Source organism: Salmo salar, chromosome 15 (assembly GCF_965601325.2).
Source record: "Salmo salar chromosome 15, fSalSal1, whole genome shotgun sequence".
In the NCBI taxonomy this organism is placed as follows: domain Eukaryota; kingdom Metazoa; phylum Chordata; class Actinopteri; order Salmoniformes; family Salmonidae; genus Salmo; species Salmo salar.
In genome coordinates, this window is record NC_138305.1 from 84,696,354 (window position 1) to 84,718,845 (window position 22,492).

The following is a 22,492-nucleotide window of genomic DNA, read 5'->3' on the forward strand; positions in this document are numbered from 1 at the left end:
CCAATAATTATTTTATATGCAGACATTAGGGACACCATGATCTACAAAATCAGCAGTTCGATGTTGATGAATGTAAAAACTTTGCAAGTAGAGGTTCAATCTGTAGCTTTTATTTCCTCTGTGGTTCAACCTGGTCTCAGAGCATTTTGTATTATTCTGTATGTAAATCCAAGACACTGTTTCATATGGTATGTATTAATTTGTGGATGTCCATCACTCATTTTGTATGATATGTTCCGAATTACAATTCGTATTATATGTTTAAGAATTTGCTAAATGTACAATGTGGTACCCGTTTGCAAAACTTACAATATGCTACACATTTTAAAAACGTATATGTTGCAAATTCTGGCTAGGTGGCTAACGTTAGCTAGGCTAGTGGTTAAGGTAGGAGTTAGGTCCTCTTGAGGATACCCTAGGGTAGGGGGCGCCACAGTGCATTTTGAAAAAAAATCGTTCCCATTTTCAACGGCCTACTAATCAAACTCAGAAGCTAGGGCATGCATATACTTATTATATATGGATAGAAAACACCCTAAAGTTTCTAAAACTGTTTGAATGGTGTCTGTGAGTATAACAGAACTCAAATGGCAGTCAAAACCCCGAGACCGATTGAAACAGGAAGTGGAATTCAGAATTGTGGACTCGACTTCTCATCTTTCCCTATAAATCACACCGTTAACCATGGTTCAGTGAGCACTTCCTATTGCTTCCACTAGATGTCGCCAGTCTTTTCACAGTGGTTTTAGCCTTATACAGTCGAAACTCAGTGAATGAGACGCGTTGGAAATTGGTCACAGGGGATGGGCCATCACCATTATGACGCCGGCGGCCATGTCTACCCCCACCTTTGGAAACGGTTTTAAAGGCAATGAAATCATCCCCCTCGAATCTTATTGGCTCTCTTGGTGTTACAGGTCCTGAAGATTAATGTTTTACAACGTTTGACATGTTTGAACGAACCTACAGGCGGGAGAATCTCATTTTATCCGGAACTTCAGCCCTGCGCTTGGAGAGAGCCATAGGACGCGCTACCAACAGCAGGCTAATGGAACGTGAAGTATGGACTTTTTGACCGAAAATACATCTGTTGTGGACCTGGGATGCTTTCTGATGAAGACAACTAAAGGTAGGCGATTATTGACAATATTATACAAGATGAGATGTGACATGCGATTGTTTCCAAGATGGCGCCGAGCTCTGTATATTAGCTCATTTTCTGAGTATCGCATCTCCTTTTATCGCAAAGTGTGATTACCCAGTAAAATTAATTTAAAATCTGGTATGACAGGTGTTCTCAAGAGATATTCATCTATAAATGTTAGATTGACAATATAAATTTAAAAAATCGTTATCGGATAGTAATTTAGGGAATTGTAGCATTGTTTACCGGGACGCATTTGAGGGGAAATTATTTAGTCAACGTCAGACGCCGATGTAAAATGCTGTTTTTATATATAAATATGACCTTTATTGAACAAAAGAATGCATGCATTGTATAACATGATGTCCTAGGGGTGCCATCTGATGAAGTTTGTAAAAGGTTAGTGCTGCATTTAGCTGTTTTTTGATTATATGTGATGCAAGTGGTTGGTCGGAAAATGGCTATGAAGCTGCTTTTTACGATGGACTCATCTAACATAATCTAATGATTTGCTTTTCCTGTAAAACCTTTTTGAAATCGGACGACGTGGGTCGATTCAGGAGAGGTGTATCTATAAAAAAAAAAATATATATATTATTATTATTTTTTTAAATGATGATTTTTTTTAATGCTAATTGGCGATATGATTTTTCGCTGGATTTTGATCCCGCTGACGGGATGAGACGCTGAAGAGGTAAACTAAAAGGGTTAAGGTTAGCTAATATGCTAAGCAGTTGCCAAGTAGCTAATAAGTAGTGAGTAGTTGAAAAGTTGCAAAAATGCTAGTTGTCCGTGATGAGATTACAATGCGCTAGACATTCACATTATACACCCACATTCACACCGACCAACCACCCTACTTTAGTTTTTGCTTTAAGTAACCATACCAAATGTAACATCATACTCATTTGAGTGTCCCAGATTTACTATGTTACATCTAGTCTGAGACCATGCTGTGTGGTTATATTTTATTACCTTATGGGCACCTGTTCCTTTTCTTTTTTGATTTTGCACTTGCTAAGACTAAAAGGCCTGGATGTTGCTTTGTGAGCCTTTGCGCCTCACATGGAAAATAATGTAAGGGAAAGACTGGACTATTATCTTTCCCAATATTTTCTCAGACATGTTAAGAGGGATTGATGGTGCTCATGGTGCTCAACCAACCTAGTTAATTTGCCAATGAGATGTATACAGGCCTAAAGTCTTATCTGTTGCCATTTTCTTATCGTTTCCAATCTTCCAGACAACCGATCACCCCTGTAACCATTACATTTCCCATATACTTAACATGCAAATCCAACTTGAAAACGGCAAGTATAATTTATGAAACTTTTATAGCGCTTTTCATTACAATTTCAAAAAGCGCATTAATTGAAAAATAAAGGCATGCAATTTTGAAAAACAAAGTTGAATAGATAAGTGTAATAAGACAACATTGAGAGAATAATTAATAGCCGTTTAATCACGACAAAACACCCATTATTCAGTACAGTACATATTTTTGCTTCAAAATATTTAACCTACTTGCTCCCTACCAAAGTGTTTCAGTAGCATCACCACTTATTCAAATTTTTTAGGAGCGTCACCTTCCTGGTCCTTTGCTTGAGGTGTTTTAACTTTACTAGCATCTGCCTCGGGGGTGACAGGGATTTCAGGGTCCACTGCTTCCTTGGCAGCTGTAGTTTCAGTCACCTCAGATTCCTTGGCCACAACAGTTGCAGGGACCTCAGCTGCAGTTTCTGTGTCAACCTTTGCTGTAGTGGCCTCTGTGTTCTGGGCTACAGGGGTTACTGTGGCCTCTGTCTCCTTGGTTACAGGGGTCTCAGTTTCCTGGGCAACAGAGGTTGCTGTGGCCTCCGACTCTGCAGCATCCAACTCTTGAGTGGTTTTAGTTGGAGCTGGTTCTTCTTTAATGATAGGGGCTGTGTCTAAAAGTACCTCTGCTTCTGCCTCCTTGGGTGCAGACACCTCTGCTGTCACATAGACCTCTACCTTAGGCACTGCTACAGTCTCTGGAACAAGAGATGCTGTAGCCTTTTCTGGCACATCCTTGATCATTTCTACCTCCTGCACCAATGGGATAGCAGTAGCAGTTTCTACAGGATCCTCCACCACTTCTGCCTCCTTGAGTGCTGGAAATGATGCAACAGTCTCAGTGACAATGGGGGTAGCAGCCTCTGCCTCGTTAACTAGGGTAACTGCCTCCTCAATAATGGCAGCTGCCTCTTTAACCTTCACTGGCTCAGCTTCCGCTGTGGCCTGAGCGCTCGAGATGATGGCCTCCATGACAGGGAGCACCACTTGGATGGTGGGGACTGAATCCAGGGCCTGTGGTACCGCCTCTTGCACCGCTGTGAATCCTATTACACTCGCTGCTGCCACTTCCTTTGGCACCACCACCCCGTGCTTACCCGCACTTTCCTCGCCCCCTTCCATGTGGAGCCAGTCCATTTTTTGCGCATGCTGATGGAGAGCATCGTCAACGCGCGCATCGATCATAGCTTCCGTCAAGACGCCGTCTTCTGAGGAGTATGCAGCAGCCTGATGAGAAAACAGGGATTGAATGTTATCCTGTGTCCCGTTATCTAAAGACAATTAACTGGACAGGTCACATGTACTAACCTGCCAGGCCACACCCAGTTTAGAGATCTCACGGCCCGACATGCCCTCTGCACGAATTGCAATGTTCGAACACTTCTGGCCATAGTCAAACTGGGCCAACTTCATTCTCCTGCAGGGGGATATATGTTAGTGAAATAAACATTCAACTCAACACACTATTGTTTCGTCAGAGCAATCATTAGTCGAAAAATACATCTAATAAATATTGTTTGTAGACATTACCCAAATCATTATGCCACATAGATAGTGGCATTGTAGTGCAAGTGGAGAATGGCGTACTCACTGTCTCCCTAATGTGGCGGGCTCCAGTACAAATCTGTCAAAGTACAGGCGCACCAGTCTCTCCCTCTCCTCCAGCCCAGGCAAGGCAAAGTTTACAATCTCATCAATACGGTCGTTGATGGCCCAGTCAAACTGCTCAGGCTGGTTACTGGCCAACACTAGCATAAACCTGGGGAGAGAGACCATGATCTTTTTAGTCAAGTCAACCTTTTCATGCACTCTCAAAACTCATAATATACATAGGAAAAAAATCACTATGGTAACTTGCCAGTGTAAAATCACTTAAAATGAACACAGTTTTAATTTAGGTTGGTACCAACTTGTTGCTCTGCTCTCCAGTGCGATAAAGGAATGCGTTAAGGGTGGATCTGAGGTCCTCACTGATTGTCTCCTGCAACACAAAGTCATTGATGTGATCAAAATAGCCGACATGTTGACTCTTGAAAACAGAACATGCGCTTAGTTCTGTTACTGGACTCACTGTGGATCTCTTGCGTAGGAATGCATCTGCTTCATCTACAAAAAGCAGGAGGCTACAGAAGTTGAGGCAAATGAAGAGAAAGAGATTAGCGATTCTAATGACTTTATTAGAAAACTGTTCAATTGTTTTTACTATTGACCCACAATCGTTATTTGAATCTGACGCACACATAAATACAGTTGAAGTCAGAAGTTTACATACATATAGGTTGGAGTCATTAACTCGTTTTTCAACCACTCCACAAATCTCGTTAACAAACTATAGTTTTGGCAAGTCGGTTAGGACATCTACTTTGTGCATGATACAAGTCATTTATCCATTAACTGTTTACAGACAGATTATTTCACTTATAATTCACTGTATCACAATTCCAGTGGGTCAGAGGTTTACATACACTAAGTTGACTGTGCCTTTAAACAGCTTGGAAAATTCCAGGAAATGATATCATGGCATTAGAAGCTTCTGATAGGCTAATTGACAATTTCTGTCATTTGGAGGTGTACGTGTGGATGCATTTCAAGGCCTACCTTCAAACTCAGTGCCTCTTTGCTTGATATCATGGGGAAAATCAAAAGAAATCAGCCAAGACCTCTGAAAAATAATTGTTGACCTCCACAAATCTGGTTCATCCTTGGGAGCAATTTCCAAACACCTGAAAGTACCACATTCATCTGTACAAACAATAGTATGCAAGTATAAACACCATGGGACCACGCAGCCGTCATACCACTCAGGAAGGAGACGCCTTCTGTCTCCTAGAGATGAACGTACTTTGGTGCGAAAAGTGCAAATCAATCCCAGAACAACAGCAAAGGACCTTGTGAAGATGCCGGAGGAAAGAGGGACAAAAGTGTCTATATCCACAGTAAAACAAGTCCTATATCGACATAACCTGAAAGGCCGGCCGCTCAGCAAGGAAGAAGCCACTGCTCCAAAACCGCCATAAAAAAGCCAGACTATGGTTTGCAACCACACATGGGGACAAAGATCGTATTTGTTTTTTTTTTTAGAAATGTCCTCTGGTCAGATGAAACAAAAATAGAACTGTTTACCATAAAGACCATCGATATGTTTGGAGGAAAAAGGGGGAGGCTTGCAAGCCAAAGAACACCAATCCAACCACGGGGTTGGCAGCACCATGTTGTGGGGGTGCTTTACTGCAGGAGAGGCTGGTGCACTTCACAAAATAGATGGCATCATGAGGAAGTAAAATGATGTGGATATATTGAAGCAACATCTCAAGACATCAGTCAGGAAGTTAAATCTGGTCGCAAATGGGTCTTCCAAATGGACAATGACCCCAAGCATACTTCCAAAGTTGTGGCAAATGAGCTTAAGGACAACAAAGTCAAGGTATTGGAGTGGCCATCACAAATCCCTGACCTCAATCCTATAGAACATTTCTGGGCAGAACTGAAAAAGTGTGTGCGAGCAAGGAGGCCTAAAAACCTGTCAGGAGGAATGGGCCAAAATTCACCCAACTTATTGTGGGAAGCTAGTGGAAGGCTACCCGAAACATTTGACCCAAGTTAAACAATTTAAAGGCAATGCTACCAAATACTAATTGAGTGCATGTAAACTTCTGACCCACTGGGAATGTGATGAAAGAAATAAAAGCTGAAATAAATCATTCTACTATTATTCTGACATTTCACATTCTTAAAATAAAGTGGTGATCCTTACTGACCTAAGACAGATAATTTTAACTCGGATTAAATGTCAGGAATTGTGAAAAACTGAGTTTAAATGCATTTGGCTTAGGTGTATGTAAACTTCCGACTTCAACTGCAGATGGATCTGTATATACACACTACCAGTCAAAAGTTTAAGAACACCTACTCATTCAAGGGTTTTTCTTTATTTTTTACTATTTTCTACATTGTAGAATAATAGTGAAGACATCAAAACTATGGACTTATAGAATCATGTAGTAACATAAAAAGTGTTAAACAAATCCAAATATATTTGAGATTTTTCAAACAGCCATCCTTTGCCTTCATAACAGCTTTGCACACTCTTGGCATTCTCTCAACCAGCTTCATGAGGTAGTCACCTGGAATGCATTTCAATTAACAGGTGTGCCTTAAAAGTTAATTTGTGTAATTTCTTTCCTTCTTAATGCGTTTGAGCCAATCAGTTGTGTTGTGACAAGGTAGGGGGCATACAGAAGATAGCCCTATTTGGTAAAAGACCAAGACCCTATTATGGCAAGAACAGCTCAAATAAGCAAAGAGAAACGACAGTCCATCATTACTTTAAGACATGAAAGTCAGTCAATATGGAACATTTCAAAAACTGAAAGTTTCTTAAAGTACAGTTGCAAAAGCCATCAAGCCCTATGATGAAACTGGCTCTCATGAGGACCGCCACAGGAATGGAAGACCCAGAGTTACCTCTGCTGAAGAGGATACGTTCCTCAACCAGCCTCAGAAATTGCAGGCCAAATAAATGCTTCAGAGTTCAAGTAACAGACACATCTCAACATCAACTGTTCAGAGGAGACTGCGTGAATCAGGCCTTCATGGTCGAATTGCTGCAATGAAAACCACTACTAAAGGACAACAATAAGAAGAAGAGACTTGCTTGGGCCAAGAAACACAAGCAATGGACATTAGACCGGTGGAAATGTGTCCTTTGGTCTGGAGCGCGAATTGGAGATTTTTGGTTCCAACCTCCGTGTCTTTGTGAGATACGGTGTGGGTGAACGGATGATCTCTGCATGTGTATTTCCCACCGTAAAGCATGGAGGAGGTGGTGTTATGGTGCTTTACTGGTGACACGGTCTGTGATTTACTTAGAATTCAAGGCACACTTAACCAGCATAGCTACCACAGCATTCTGGAGAGATACACCATCCCATCTGGTTTGGGCTTAGTGGGATTATCATTTGTTTTTCAACAGGACAATGAACCAACACAGCTCCAGGCTGTGTAAGGGTTATTTGATCAAGAAGAAGAGTGATGGAGTGCTGCATCAGTTGACCTGGCCTCCACAATCACCCGACCTCAACCAAATTGAGATGGTTTGGGATGAGTCGTACCGCAGAGTGAAGGAAAAGCAGCCAACAAGTGCTCAGCATATGTGGGAACTCCTTCAAGACTGTTGGAAAAGCATTCCAGGTGAAGCTGGTTGAGAGAATGCCAAGAGTGTGCAAAGCTGTCATCAAGGAAAAGGGTGGCTATTTGAAGAACCTAAAATATATTTCTATTTGTTTAACCTCTCTAGGGTAGGGGGCAGTATTTTCACATCCGGATAAAAAAACGTACCCAATTTAATCTGGTTATTACTACTGCCCAGAAACTAGAATATGCATATAATTGTTTGATTTGGATAGAAAACACCCTAAAGTATTGTATTGTATAACATAATGTCCTAGGAGTGTCATCTGATGAAGATCAAAGGTTAGTGCTGCATTTAGCTGTGTTTTGGGTTTTTGTGACATTATATGCTAGCTTGAAAAATGGGTGTCTGATTATTTCTGGCTGGGTACTCTGCTGACATAATCTAATGTTTTGCTTTCGTTGTAAAGCCTTTTTGAAATCGGACAGTGTGGTTAGATTAACGAGAGTCTTGTCTTTAAAATGGTGTAAAATAGTCATATGTCTGAGAAATTGAAGTAATAGCATTTCTAAGGTATGTGAATATCGCGCCACGGGATTCCACTGGCTGTTGAGTAGGTGGGACGATTTCGTCCCACATACCCTAGAGAGGTTAACACTTTTTTGGTTACTACATGATTCCATACAGTGGCAAGAAAAAGTATGTGAACCCTTTGGAAATACCCGGATTTCTGCATAAATTGGCCATAACATTTTATATGATCTTCATCTAAAGTCACAACAATACACAAACAGTGTGCTTAAACTAATAACACACAAATTATTGTATTTTTCTTGTCTATATTGAATACATCTTTTAAACATTCAGTGTATGTTGGAAAAAGTATGTGAACCCCTAGGCTAATGACTTCTCCAAAAGAAAATTGGAGTCAGGAGTCAGCTAACCTGGAGTCCAATCAATGAGAAGAGATTGGAGATGTTGGTTAGAGCTGCTCTGCCCTATCAAAAACACTCACAAAATTTGAGCTTGCTATTCACAAGAAGCATTGCTTGATGTGAACCATGCCTCAAACAAAGAGAATTGTTGACTTGCATAAAGCTGAAAAGGGTAACAAAAGTATCTCTACAAGACTTGATGTCCATCAGTCCACGGTAAAACAAATTGTCTATAAATGGAGAAAGTTCAGTACGGTTGCTACTCTATCTAGGAGTGGCCGTACTGTAAAGATGACTGCAAGAGCACAGCGCAGAATGCTCATTGAGGTTAGCTAAAGACTGAAATCTCTGGAACATGCTAACATCTCTGTTGAGAAGTCTACGATATGTAAAACAGTAAATAAGAATGGTGTTCATGGGAGGACACCACGGAAGAAGCCACCGCTGTCCAAAAAAAGCATTGCTGCACGTCTGAAGTTCGCAAAGGAGCACCTGGATGTTCCACAGTGCTACTGGCAAAATATTCTGTGGACAGATTAAATTAAAGTTGAGTTGTTTGGAAGGAACACACAACACTATGTGTGGAGAAAAAAAGGCACAGCACACCAACATCAAAACCTCATCCCAACTGTAAAGCATGGTGGCGGGAGCATCAGGGTCTGGACAGCTTGCCATCAGTCTGATTTCCCAAGTTTATGAAGACATTTTGCAGGAGAAGGTAAGGCCATTTGAAGCTCAACAGGACATCACCCAGAAGTTGGGTGATGCAACAGGACAACGACCCAAAACACAGAAGTAAATCAACAACAGAAGGCTTCAACAGAAGAAAATACGCCTTTTGAAGTGGCCCATTCAGAGTCCTGACCTCAACCCGAATGAGATGCTGTTGCATGACCTCAAGAGAGCAGTTCACACCAGACATTCCAAGAATATTGCTGAACTGAAACAGTTTTGTAAAGAGGAATGGTCCAAAATTACTTCTGACCATTGTGCAGGTCTGAGCCGCAACTACAGAAAACGTTTGGTTGAGGTTATTGCTGCCCAAGGAGGGTCAACCAGTTATTAAATCCAAGGGTTCACATACTTCCCCCACCTTACACTGTGAATGTTTACACAGTGTGTTCAATAAAGACATGAAAACGTATAATTGTTTGTGTTATTAGTTTAAGCAGACTGTGTGTCTATTGTTTTGACTTTGACAAATTTTATGACCAATTTATGCAGAAATCCAGGTAATTCCAAAGGGTTCACATACTTTTGCTTGCCACTATATTTGTTTGTTCATAGTTGATGTCTTCACTACTATTCTACAATGTAGAAAATAGTAAAAGATAAAGAAAAACCCTTGAATGAGTAGGTGTTCTAAACACTTTTGACAGGTAGTGTATGGCTCTGATTTTACATAAACACCCATAAGATTTGTGCCAAAGAGGATCTGTACATTTAACACGACACAGTGAATGAATGTCCTACCCGCGCCGGCTTGTACTGGCCCAGTCAAAGACCTTGTGCATGGCCGTCACGCCGTCACGGCCCATAGGGGCTACATCTCCACCTGTCATGATGGCGTAATCCATCCCAGAATGGAGGGCCAGTTTCTGCAGGGCAACATAACAGACCATCATTCAGTAAAATAGTGGATGCAGCAACTATTGGCTAAGTGTGACCCTGTTGACGATGGACAGCTCGTGACGACTGTACTATACACATCGGTGTAAAGTTAATAGCAAAACATTTTTTTTTCCAGCTTCGCCACCCTGCACCTAACCAATACAATTTTGAAAAATGTTTTCCTTATTCTAGTAAAGTACATGTTAAACTATACTAACATGTATAGTGCATGCCATGTAATACCTTGGCAAAGAGGGTCTTGCCAGTCCCAGGGGGTCCATACATAAGGATGTTTCTATAGAGCCCCTTATTCTGTCGAGTGTTACGAGTCGCAATGGCAATGTCCCGCACACGCTCCTCCAGGGATGGCTACACAACAGAGAGAGGGGAGGGAAGAGAGAGAGGGCAGGAGAAATGTCAACTTAAGGGAGGTCAACTAACTTTAGCAGTGACATCAGTGTGTAAGGATATCTGCTTTTATTGTAATGTAAAGAATTCTTACATGCTGTGTATGGAACAATACTTAAGGTACACTGTGTACTTACACTAAGAACGACTCCCTCCAGAGCATCCTGTGGTCTACTTCTCAGACGCTTCGTTGTCTGAAGGTAGAAAAGAGGTCAGAGTTCACAAACATACAGTAAAACACTTCATACATGTATTATAATACAGTTAATATGATATTCAATCTACAGTGCTTTCTGTAGGTTGAATACCCCAGTCGGAGGTCCTGAGCGCTCTGGAGCAGGTTTTCATCAAAGATCTCTCTGGGCTTTGCTCCGTTGATCATTCCCTCGATCCTGACCAACTTCCCAGTCCCTGCCGCTGAAAAGCGTCCCGACAGCATGATGCTGCCACCACCACGCTTCACCGTAGGGGGTGCCAGGTTTCCTCCAGACAGGACGCTTGGCATTCTGGCCTAAGAGTTTAATCTTGGTTTCATCAGACCAGAGAATCTTGTTTCTCATGGTCTAAGAGTCCTTTGGGTGCCTTTTGGCAAACTCCAAGTGAGCTGTCATGTGCCTTTTACTGAGGAGTGGCTTCAATTTGGCCACTCTACCATAAAGGCCAGATAGTGGAGTGCTGCAGAGATGGTTGTCCTTCTGGAAGGTTCTCCCATCTCCACAGAGAAATTCTGGAGCTCTGTCAGAGTGACCATTGGGTTCTCCCCCGATTGCTCAGTTTGGCCAGGCGGCCAACTCTAGAAAGATTCTTGGTGGTTCAAAACTTCTTCCATTTAAGAATAATGGAGGCCACTGTGTTCTTGGGGACCTTCAATGCTGCAGAAATGTTTTGGTACACTTCCTCAGATCTGTGCCGAGACACAATCCAGTCTCTGAGCTCTACGGACAATTCCTTCGACCTCATGGCATGGTTTTTGCTCTGACATGCACTGTCAACTGTGGGACCTTATATAGACAGGTGTGTGCCTTTCCAAATCATGTCCAATCAATTGACTTTACCACAAGTGGACACAAATCAAATTGTAGAAACATCAAGGATGATCAATGGAAACAGGATGCACCTGAGCTCAATTTCAAGTCTCATAGCAAAGGGCCTGAATACTTATGTAAATATGGTGTTTGTTTAATTTTTAATACATTTGCCAAAAATTCTAAAAACCTGTTTTCGCTTTGTCATTATGGTGTATCATGTGCAGATTGATGAGGGAAAAAAGTAATTTAATCAATTTTAGAATAAGGCTGTAACATAACAAAATGTTGAAAAAGTCAAGGGGTCTGAATATTTTCCGAATGCACTGTATAATGGGCATCATTTTAACTACACTGAACAGAAATATAAACGCAACATGTAAAGTGTTGGTCTCATGAGTTCCATATACACAAAAAGCTTATTTCTCTCAAATTTTGAGCACATTTGTTTACATCCCTGTTAGTGAGCATTTGTCCTTTGCCAAGATAATCCATCCACCTGAAAAGGTGTGGCATATCAAGAAGCTGATTAAACAGCATGGTCATTACACAGATGCACCTTGTGCTGGGGACAATAAAAGGCCACTCTAAAATGTGCAGTTTTGTCACACAACACAATGCCACAGATGTCTCAACTTTTGAGGGAGCGTGCAATTGGCATGCTGACTGCAGGAATGTCCACCAGAGCTGTTGCCAGATCATTTTATGTTAATTTATCTACCATAAGCCACCTCCGTCATTTTAGAGAATTTATAGTACGTCCAACCGGCTTCACAACCGCAGACCACGTGTAACCACGCCAGCCCAGGACCTACACATCCGGCTTTTTCACCTGAGGGATCGTTTGAGACAAGCCACCTGGACAACTGATGAAACTGTGGGTTTGCACAACAGAAGACAGAAGAATTTCTGCACAAACTGTCAGAAACCGTCTCAGGGAAACTCATCTGCGTCCCCATTGTCCTCAACAGGGTCTTGACCAGACTGCAGTTCGGCGTCATAACCAACTTCTGTGGGAAAATGCTCACCTTCGATGGCCACTGGCACACTGCAGAAGTGTGCTCTTTATGGATGAATCCTGGTTTCAACTGTACCAGGCAGATGGCAGACAGTGTTATGGCGTTGTGTATGCGAGCGGTTTGCTGATGTCAACATTGTGAACAGAGTGCCCCATGGTGGCGGTGGGGTTATGGTATGGGCAGGCATAAGCTACGGACAACGAACACAATTGCATTTTATTGATGGCAATATGAATGCACAGAGATACTGTGACAAGATCCTGAAGCCCATTGTCGTGTCATTGATTCGTCGCCATCACCTCATGTTTCAGCAAGATAATGCACATGTCACAAGGATCTGAACACAATTCCTGGAAGCTGAAAATGTCAGTTCTTCCATAGCCTGCATACTCACCAGAAAATGTCACCCATTGAGCATGTTTGGGATGCTCTGGATCGACATGTACAACAGCATGTTCCAGTTCCCGCCAATATCCCACAACTTTGCACAGCCATTAAAAGAGTGGGACAACAATGCACAGCCCACAGTCAACAGCCTGAACAACTCTATGTGAAGGAGATGTGTCGTGCTACATGAGGCAAATGGTGGTCACACCAGATATGGACTGGTTCTCTGATCCACGCTCCTACCTTTTTAGTTAAGGTACGTGACCAAAAGAAGCATATCTGTATTCCCAGTCATGTGAAATCCAAAGATCAGGGTCAATTGACTGATTTCCTGATATGAACTGTAACTCTGTAAAATCCTTGAAATTGTTGCATGTTGTGTTTATATTTTTGTTCACTGTACTTCAAAGAGCAGGGACAACAAATATCCCATATCATTTTGTTATGTCCTGAAAGGGAACTATTTTATCTCTTCTTTAGTTACCTTAACAGGGTGTTTGATGGCCTCGCCAACAGTGATTCTGGAGGTCTCTCGAACCAGCGAGGGCTTTCCCAGACGAGCCTCTATGTAGCGCCCAATCACCCCGGTGGCATTCCGCGCTGAATACACCCCCACTGCCAGCAGTGTGAACCCAGCCACCTGCAGGGCATTCACAAAACAGTGTGTGTCAATGACTCAGATATGATAAGCAACCACAATATGAAATTCAAGCTATATCGCAGGTTGTAGGGTGAAAGAAGATTGGTAGTAAGGGGGAGACTTTTTACCGTGGCAGTGAGTTTATCCCAGTCGGACACAAAGGCACGGAACCCTTCCCCAAAGACTGCTCCTGCAGTCCTGACAGAAACAAAAACAATTATTACAGTGACTGCTCCCATTATGACTACCAAACATTCACAGCATTCTTGGGTTCTTATCCAAACATAACAGAATACCGGCTGATCAAATTAAATGTATTACATAATATGAGATGTGATAAGAATTGGAATGTACAATTGATTGTCTTCCACAGCCCAGTCTCAAGCTGTGACCCTCTAAAAAGTAGCTGCAAGTGCAACCCGCCATTGGGCCCGACCCAATAATGGGAGTGTAGAACCATTTTGACCCTTCCCATCTCACCTGATGGACTCCAGGACCGTCTGCCTGTGTTCGGCTGCTTTAAGGCGGATCTGTTCGCGGATGAGGTCCGCATTCTCCCGCTCTACCTTGGCACGAGCTGCAGACTCCGCCTCTACACGAAGCAATTCGTTCTTGTGCCGCAAAGCCATTTCATGTTCAATAGTGGCTAGGTAAGAGAGTGGAACTAAAGTAAGTTCAAAGATGTTTTTGACTGAGTCTGCTATTAGTTAACATACTGTGGGACTGATTTACAAAGCATTTGCACCAGTTTCTGTCAGAAGAGAACTACAGATATACTCTAAACCAGGTGTAGACAACCACAGGTACTTCATGTTTTTGATTTACTGACCCGGAAGGCCAGCTTGGTTGAACTGATCAATTAGCTCAGTTGGTCAGGTGTGATACCTAGACGGAACAAAAGCTGGCAGTACCTGCAGCACTCCAGGAACAGGGTTGCCTACCCCTGCTGTAAACAATGACAAAAACATGAAACGGTCTCAGTTCACTATTCTTCATGTTTCATTTTCCTTGATGAAGAACAGGTGCAAATGCTTAGTAAACCTTCTCCTATGTGTCATAATGACATGGGGAATTTTCCTGCACCTTTTCGCATAGCCTCCTGCTTTGTTACTGAATCCTCTTGCTTGCGCAAGTTCTCCTCATTGAGGGCTTGCTGCAAATACAAAACACATGCTGAACATACACTTAGCCATATTTCTCATTCTTGTCCTTTTTCTATCAGCATGGGTCCCAATCGGGTTTCTTTTTGTGTTTCTCTGTAGCTATGCCTGAGATTCAACAGAAATCAGAACAGAGCGCTTACCTGCTGCCTGAGTTGATCATCATATCTCTGTCTGGCAAGTTTGTCTTGATACTGTGCCCTCTAGAGGAAATAAGACAGAAAACACCTTTGCACCATTTGAAGCATGATCCAACATTAAGGATGCAATACAATAAAGACAAATAATGTACATTATCCCCATAACATACTTAGCGCAACACTAGATTTATTCACACTTGACTGGTAAATGACATCAGTGGAATGTAGTCAAGGACTATGTCAGCAACTCTCAACCACTCGCATACCGCTTGATTTTGCTTGGTCTCCTCTGTAAGTGTTTTCCGCCTTTCCTCGGCCTGGAGACGGATATGTTCCCCCTTCAGCTGCTCCAAGTCTGCTTCATATTCCTGTCAGTGAATGGGATTAAAGCATGTTTTCAGAGAGGAATAGGTAGTAAGTTTGAAGGACAGAACTGTTATACTTAAACCCTAATCTCATTATTCCGAGTATCATGGATGCCAAGTATATGGACCTCAAGATAAAAGTCAAGGGAGGATTGAGAGAAAGTGGATGAATATATAGAAATGAGAACCCATGTGTTCCCGTTTTGAAATGCAGGTGACAGTACCGGAATGTCTAGGACAGGGAAGATCATAAGGCAATAGTGGATAACAGTTGTTTTCTTCTACAAAACAAAATGCTGCAGCTAAATAGAAGGCGGCTGACACTTGAAAACTAAAAGTAAAAAGCATGAGCTAATGCACACCCATAAATGTTTGTAGCAGTAGACTAGGTAAACTGTATTAAAAAAATTGCACGCGTTTTATGCTCCCAACATTTTAAAGGGTAAACCTAATAACCAGACATTTGAAAGTGTCCCACCTTCACTTTACTCTGATGCTCCAGCTGTACAGACTGCTCCTGCATGCGAGCCAGATCAAGCGCCTCTTTCGCATGGCCTATAGAGTTGAGGTGGAAACAAAATTAAGACACTTCAATGTCAATTGATACTATGAGTTTAGATGTTCATCTGGGGGAACAGGATAAATTATTTAACATTAATTGCCATTAATTCACAAATGATACCACTTTCACTGTCATGAGGCTCAGGACCTCTGTTACTCAAAAGTACACTCGTCTCGCGAGCGGGTGGGCGGGGTGCCATAGAGACGCAAGCGCCAAACTGACGTTCATGGCTAATTAAAAACTGGGTGGTTCGAGCCCTGAATGCTGATTGGCTGACAGCCGTGGTATATCAGACCATATACCACAGGTATAACAAAACATGTATTTTTACTGCTCTAATTACGTTGGTAAACCAGCTTATAATATCAACCCATGCACCTCGGGGGTTTGTGGTATATGGCCAATATACCACGGCTAAGGGCTGTGTACAGGCAAAAAACAGCCCTTTGCCGTGGTATATTGGCCATATACCACACCCCCTCGTGCCTTTGCTGCTTAAATATATAACCCCATATATGCAACAGCAGGCCACAAGTCTATGCAGGCCACATGCTCTCTTGCAAACACCGAACGGGAATGTTATCTTGAAGAAGTGGCAGGACAGAAAACATCCCCATGAAGAACACTTTGTTCTTTCAATCACTGTCACGCCCACCAAAGCCTGTTGCAGACAGTCTTTGTTGATACAGTCGAGTCTAGTTAATCACATACTTTCTATAGTTGATTCATGTTCAATTGATACTTTTTTGCAGTTGTCAGAACGTTTAACTGCAACGATATCGTACAGTTGCATGCGATACTGAACTCACAAAATCTGCACACAAAACAACAAGGTAACTTCCGACAAGAAGCTTTAACAAATGACATGACAATGTGATAAGTATTGTACGAACGTGATCTGTCAAGTTCCCTCGCAGATTTTGCGGCTCGTTCAAGCCCAGTCGGGTCGAAGTTACTCCATTTGTCCTTGGGCTTCTCTCCGAACGATTTATCTGAAGATCCCCCTTCTCCTCCAGGGGACTCTGCTTCATCTGTCGGGGGTTTGCTGGACCCCCTTCCCCAGCCGAAGAGCCACGACATGATTACTCAAATGGAGTCGTCTTCTTGCTCCCCGTGCTGCAGTGGACTGAAGGGTCCAGTTTCTTCTACCGCCACTATTATACACAGGACCCTAAACACCACTGTAGCTCCATGTGTGTCGGGTAGACTCTTCCACGCAAGCGCGACGTGTGGTGGGCAGGACTATATATCAAATACTGCATCCTTATTGGTTACTACGCTGACGAGGTTCTCTCCTGCTCGACAGCATCATATGCTGCGGTTAGCTGTATTCCAAATTACCTGGACTGCCTGAGTTACAGACAGAGTTCCCATTGCGCATATCACATTTTGAATAGATTAGGGACAACTTCAAAATTATGCCCCAAAAAAGCAGGAAGCATAATAGAACGCACAACCTATGTTAACCAACGTTACATTACATAAAAACATCAAGTACCATTGAAAGAAAAATATAAATGGTAGACTACACCATAGGTCTACCACACAAGGACATTGCCAGGTGCATGAAAGCCACCCATTACTCAAATTTCTAGAGACTAATTTCTAAACTTTTATCAGAGAAATGAAGCCTTGCATACACTTTCCAGTGTGTAAGCTCGATAGTAGGCAATAGGCATAACAGTCAAAAACGCACTTTGCATTTGATAAAGATGTACATTTTATCATCCACCTTGCAAAACAGTCACTTTTGCTCCAGCCAAGCAGTAACACACCTGATTCTACAAATCCAACCCTTGATTGAAAAAGACCCTAACAAAAATCTGCTTTTCATTGATCTGACTTTCATCGATCTGCATGTCCAGCCCTTAGATGTTGACTCATAATGAAGTGTTTTACCATTTTATTTTCAGGACAAACAGGGCTACAAATAGAACACAAAACACTTTGACATAAACAGTTGCATTCATACATTTTATTGACAAATGTCAATACAATTAATAAGGTCCGCCAAAGCAAAAACCTGGTAAAAATGAATTTATATGAATTCTGTAAGTACAAAACACTTTTACTCACTGGGAAATAAATATCCAACTAGTCAGTGACAACTGTGTGGAGTTTGGAGTTTGCGACAGCAACTATGTGAGCTTATTACAGCATTATATACACAATGTCCTGGGATTTCCTATGATATTCTATGACCCCTTACCTTCCAGCGAGTCTTGTGTAACTTGTGAGTGTCATAGAGCAAAACATTTTATATGTGCGAGTTCACGAGAGTCTCAGCTTTTCATAGATAGGTTTGTTGTTCAAACCATTCGGACATTGCTGACGTTTTTGTAAAAAGACCCAGCCCCGGGCCCTTCGGTATCCGCCCTTGTCTTACAAACACCGTTCTAACTCAGCCCCCTTTAATCACACAGATTAATGGTTGGTATCTATGGATGCACACAATGTTTAACCCATAACAATCTAACCCTGTCTAATTCTACAAAGCTATATGAAATTGTCACGTCCTGACCAGTATAAGGGGTTATTTGTTATTGTAATTTGGTCAGGGCGTGGCAGGGGTGTGTTTGTTTTGTGTTATCGGGGTTTTTGGGTATGGTTCTATGTTTTTGTATTTCTATGTTTTTTCTATGTTTTGGCCTGGTATGGCTCAGGAACAGCTGTGCATCGTTGTTGCTGATTGGGAGCCATACTTAGGTAGCCCTTTTTCCACCTGTCTTTTGTGGGAAGTTGTTTTTGCACTGCTGTATTTTAGCCTGCAAAACTGTTTAGCTGTCATTCGTTTTTCGTATTGTTGTTTTTGTGTAGTGTTCTAAATAAAAGTAAATATGAGCATTCACATACCCGCTGCATTTTGGTCTACTCACTACGACGGCCGTGACAGAAATAGTTTAAGAAGGTCCTACCAAGGTTAATTTTGTTATTTGATTTTGAATTTTAAGACCCTTTGAAGTATCAATATATTAAACCATTATTTTTGGCCTTACTGATATTGGCCCATACGAACGCATTGAGTAACAGATTCATTACATGGAACAGGATGTTTGTTCTGAAGTATTTGTCCTATATCTGAGAGATAAGAAAGATCAGGAAAACTTTTTTATTTATTTCTTACATGTATTTAACCCCTTATTTTGGCCCTGAACAGTCTCCATGTATACTTCCATTCATTTTTTAAACTGGTACCAAAGGACCTTCAGACGAATCTTGTGAGGCCTGTGGGCATCCTAGAGCAACACAAGCGACATGTACGTGTTGGGGGGGTGGTAGAGCAAAACGGAGAACACCATCTTGTGTGTGGTTCGGGCTAATTTAAATTTATTTAACCTTTATTTAACTAGGCAAGTCTGTTAAGAACAAATTCTTATTTACAATGACGGCCTACCAAACCTCTCCAGACCAGCCAGAGTGTAATGAGTATCCTTTAAGTAATCTTTGTTGAAAAATGGTATGTCATGGGGGTGGGCACAGAATACCCATGCAGGGAGATGGTCAGATGGTTTTAATTCAACCATAGCCACTGTATTACACCATTGCAATACAACTACATTTATTCCGCTGTAGGCCCAAGGGGGATGTGGTATATGGCCAATATACCATGGCTAAGGGCTGTTCTTATGCACGAAGAAACGCGTTCTTTCTGGATTCCATTAGAATGACGATCACAGAGAAAAGGACGGGGCAACAAGTCTTACAATTCCAACTATTGAATCCTGCAAGATTCTGTTCCTAAGTATACAACTACCTTTTTTGGATACAGCAGCAAAGCTGAATTTTTTTTGTTTTGCCTGTGCTTCAAACGTCTATATCAGTCTGCTAATACAGGACAAGTAAAGGCCAAGTGCACTACTTTTGGGAAAATATATATATTTTTAAATTCTGATTATTCAGGGGGTGCTGCAGCACCCCTACTTCCCATGGCTATCCTACTAACTATACTAATGTCCTTCTATAACCGAGGCTCTGACATAATACATAGCTTTCAGAAGGCTCCAACTGATTTTGACATAATCACCTCATGCGAAAAGTTATATAGGCTGGAACCGGTATCGCGCTGTATTCGTGGTTTGCACCTCTATGGGCTGAAATATCGTGGCATTACTGAACACTCGGCCAATGGTGGCAAGTTAGGGAAAGTGGGGTTTTTTTTAAAGAAGAAAAAAAAGAAGAAGAAGAAGAAATAAGGGAAAGAAAAGGGCCTACGAATGGGTATACCCCCTGCCTGCCTGGCCATGCAATGTGTTTTTACTAGTTGTCAATAGGTGTATGAATGTATGTATGGTTTATGGCATGGATTCAAATAGTATTCATATATGGCTTATTAGACAGTTCATCTGAGGGGGAAAAAAACACAAACCATTTGCGAGCACAGACTGGAATATGTTCCGGGATTCATCCAATGGCATTGAGGAGTACACCACCTCAGTCATCGGCTTCATCAATAAGCGCATCGACGACGTCGTCCCCACAGTGACTGTACATACATATCCCAACCAGAAGCCATGGATTACAGGCAACAGCCGCATCGAGCTAAAGGCTAGAGCTGCCACTTTCAAGGAGTGGGAGACTAATCCGGACGCTTATAAGAAATCCCGCTATGCCCTCAGACGAACCATCAAACAAGCAAAGCGTCAATACAGGATTAAGATTGTATCCTACTACACCGGCTCTGATGCTCGTCGGATGAGGCAGGGCTTGAAAACTATTACGGACTACAAAGAGAAACCCAGACGCAAACTGCCCAGTGACACGAGCCTACCAGACGAGCTAAATGCCTTTTATGCTCACTTCGAGGCAAGCAACACTGAAGCATGCACGAGAGCACAAGCTGTTCTGGATGACTGTGTGATAATGCTCTCGGTAGCCGATGTGAACAAAACCTTTAAACAGGTCAACATTCACAAAGCCGCGGGGCCAGACGGATTACCAGGACGTGTACTCAAAGCATGCGTGGACCAGTGTCTTCACAGACTTGTTCAACCTCTCCCTGACCGAGTCTATAATACTTACCTGTTTCAAGCAGACCACCATAGTCCCTGTGCCCAAGAAAGTGAACGGACTTGCTTAAATGATTACCGCCCCATGGCACTCACGTCGGTAACCATGAAGTGTTTTGAAAGGCTGGTCATGGCTCAGATCAACAGCATCCTCCCGGACACCCTAGACCCACTCCAATTTGCATACCGCCCCAACAGATCCACAGATGTCGCAATCTCAATCGCACTCCACACTGCCCTTTCTCACCTGGACAAAAGGAACACCTATGTGAGAATGCTGTTAATTGACTACAGCTCAGCGTTCAACACCACAGTGCCCAGGAAGCTCATCACTAAGCTAAGGATTCTGGGACTAAACCTCTCCCTTTGCAACTGGATTCAGGACTTCCTGACGGGCCGCCCCCAGGTGGTAAGAGTAGGCAACAACACGTCTGCCACGCTGATCCTTAACACTGAGGCCCCTCAGGGGTGTATACTTAGTACCCTCCAGTATTCCCTGTTCACCCACGACTGCGTGGCCAAACACAACTTCAGCACCATCATTAAGTTTCCTGACGACACAACAGTGGTAGGCCTGATCACCGACAATGATGAGACGGCCTATAGGGAGGAGGTCAGAGAACTGGCAGTGTGGTGCCAGGACAACAACCTCTCCCTCAATGTGAGCAAGACAAAGGAGCTGATCGTGGACTACAGGAAAAGGAGGGCCGAAAAGGCCCCCATTAACATTGACGGGGCTGTAGTGGAGCGGGTCGAGCATTTCAAGTTCCTTGGTGTCCACATCACCAACGAACTATCATGGTACAAACATACCAAGACAGCCGTGAAGGGGGCCCAACAAAACATTTTCCCCCTCAGGAGACTGAAAAGATTTGGCATGGGTCTCCTCAAAAGGTTCTACAGCTACACCATTGAGAGCATCCTGACCGGTTGCATCACCGCCTGGTATGGCAACTGCTCGGCATCTGACCGTAAGGCGCTACAGAGGGTAGTGCGAACGGCCCAGTACATCACTGGGGCCAAGCTCTCTGCCATCCAGGACCTATACAAATAGGCGGTGTCAGATGAAAGCCCATAAAATTGTCAGAGACTCCAGTCACCCAAGTTGTAGACTTTTCTCTGCTACCGCACGGCAAGCGGTACCGGAGCGCAAAGTCTAGGCCCAAAAGGCTCCTCAACAGCTTCTACCCCCAAGCCATAAGACTGCTGAACAATTAATAAAATCGCCACCGCAAAATTTACATTGATCCCCCCTTTTGTACACTGCTGCTAGTCGCTGTTTATTATCTATGCATATTCACATCACCCCCACCTACATGTACAAATGACCTCAACTAACCTGTACACTGACTAGGTACCGGTGCCCCCCTATTTTAGTCTACTTGGTGTGGCAGACCAGGGGGTTGGGTCAAAACATTGACAAAGATCAGACACGGACAGAGTAGGATTAGCTCAGTTTCAAAGGTGTTTATTAAAATAATAGTTCAAAAGAAAAGGTCTTCCCCATGAGACCCTCTCCGGGATACCGTCTTCTTGGCTCCAGGTCTTGCTGTATCCTGTGGGGATCAAAAACTGAACTCACTCCTGTTACCTCTGCAACCATCCCCAACTATACAGGAGTCCTTTCTTCCCCCATTCTCTCCCT

At 42.7% G+C, this 22,492-nt stretch overlaps 1 protein-coding gene across 1 annotated transcript; it reads right to left on the minus strand.

Moving 5' to 3' along the window:
• Positions 1-2,579: 2,579 nt before the first annotated feature.
• Positions 2,580-17,061, minus strand: LOC106572020 (ATPase family AAA domain-containing protein 3). The gene is made up of 16 exons (XM_014145720.3): positions 16,735-17,061; positions 15,758-15,834; positions 15,181-15,282; positions 14,918-14,977; positions 14,698-14,767; positions 14,095-14,260; positions 13,743-13,812; positions 13,459-13,614; positions 10,681-10,737; positions 10,379-10,504; positions 9,998-10,122; positions 4,530-4,581; positions 4,369-4,439; positions 4,050-4,217; positions 3,767-3,875; positions 2,580-3,685 (listed from the first exon to the last, which is right to left on the minus strand). The coding sequence occupies exons 1-16, from the start codon at positions 16,919-16,921 to the stop codon at positions 2,705-2,707; spliced, it is 2,577 nt and encodes an 858-aa protein (XP_014001195.1). The 5' UTR covers positions 16,922-17,061; the 3' UTR covers positions 2,580-2,704.
• Between the last annotated feature and the right edge of the window lie 5,431 nt (positions 17,062-22,492).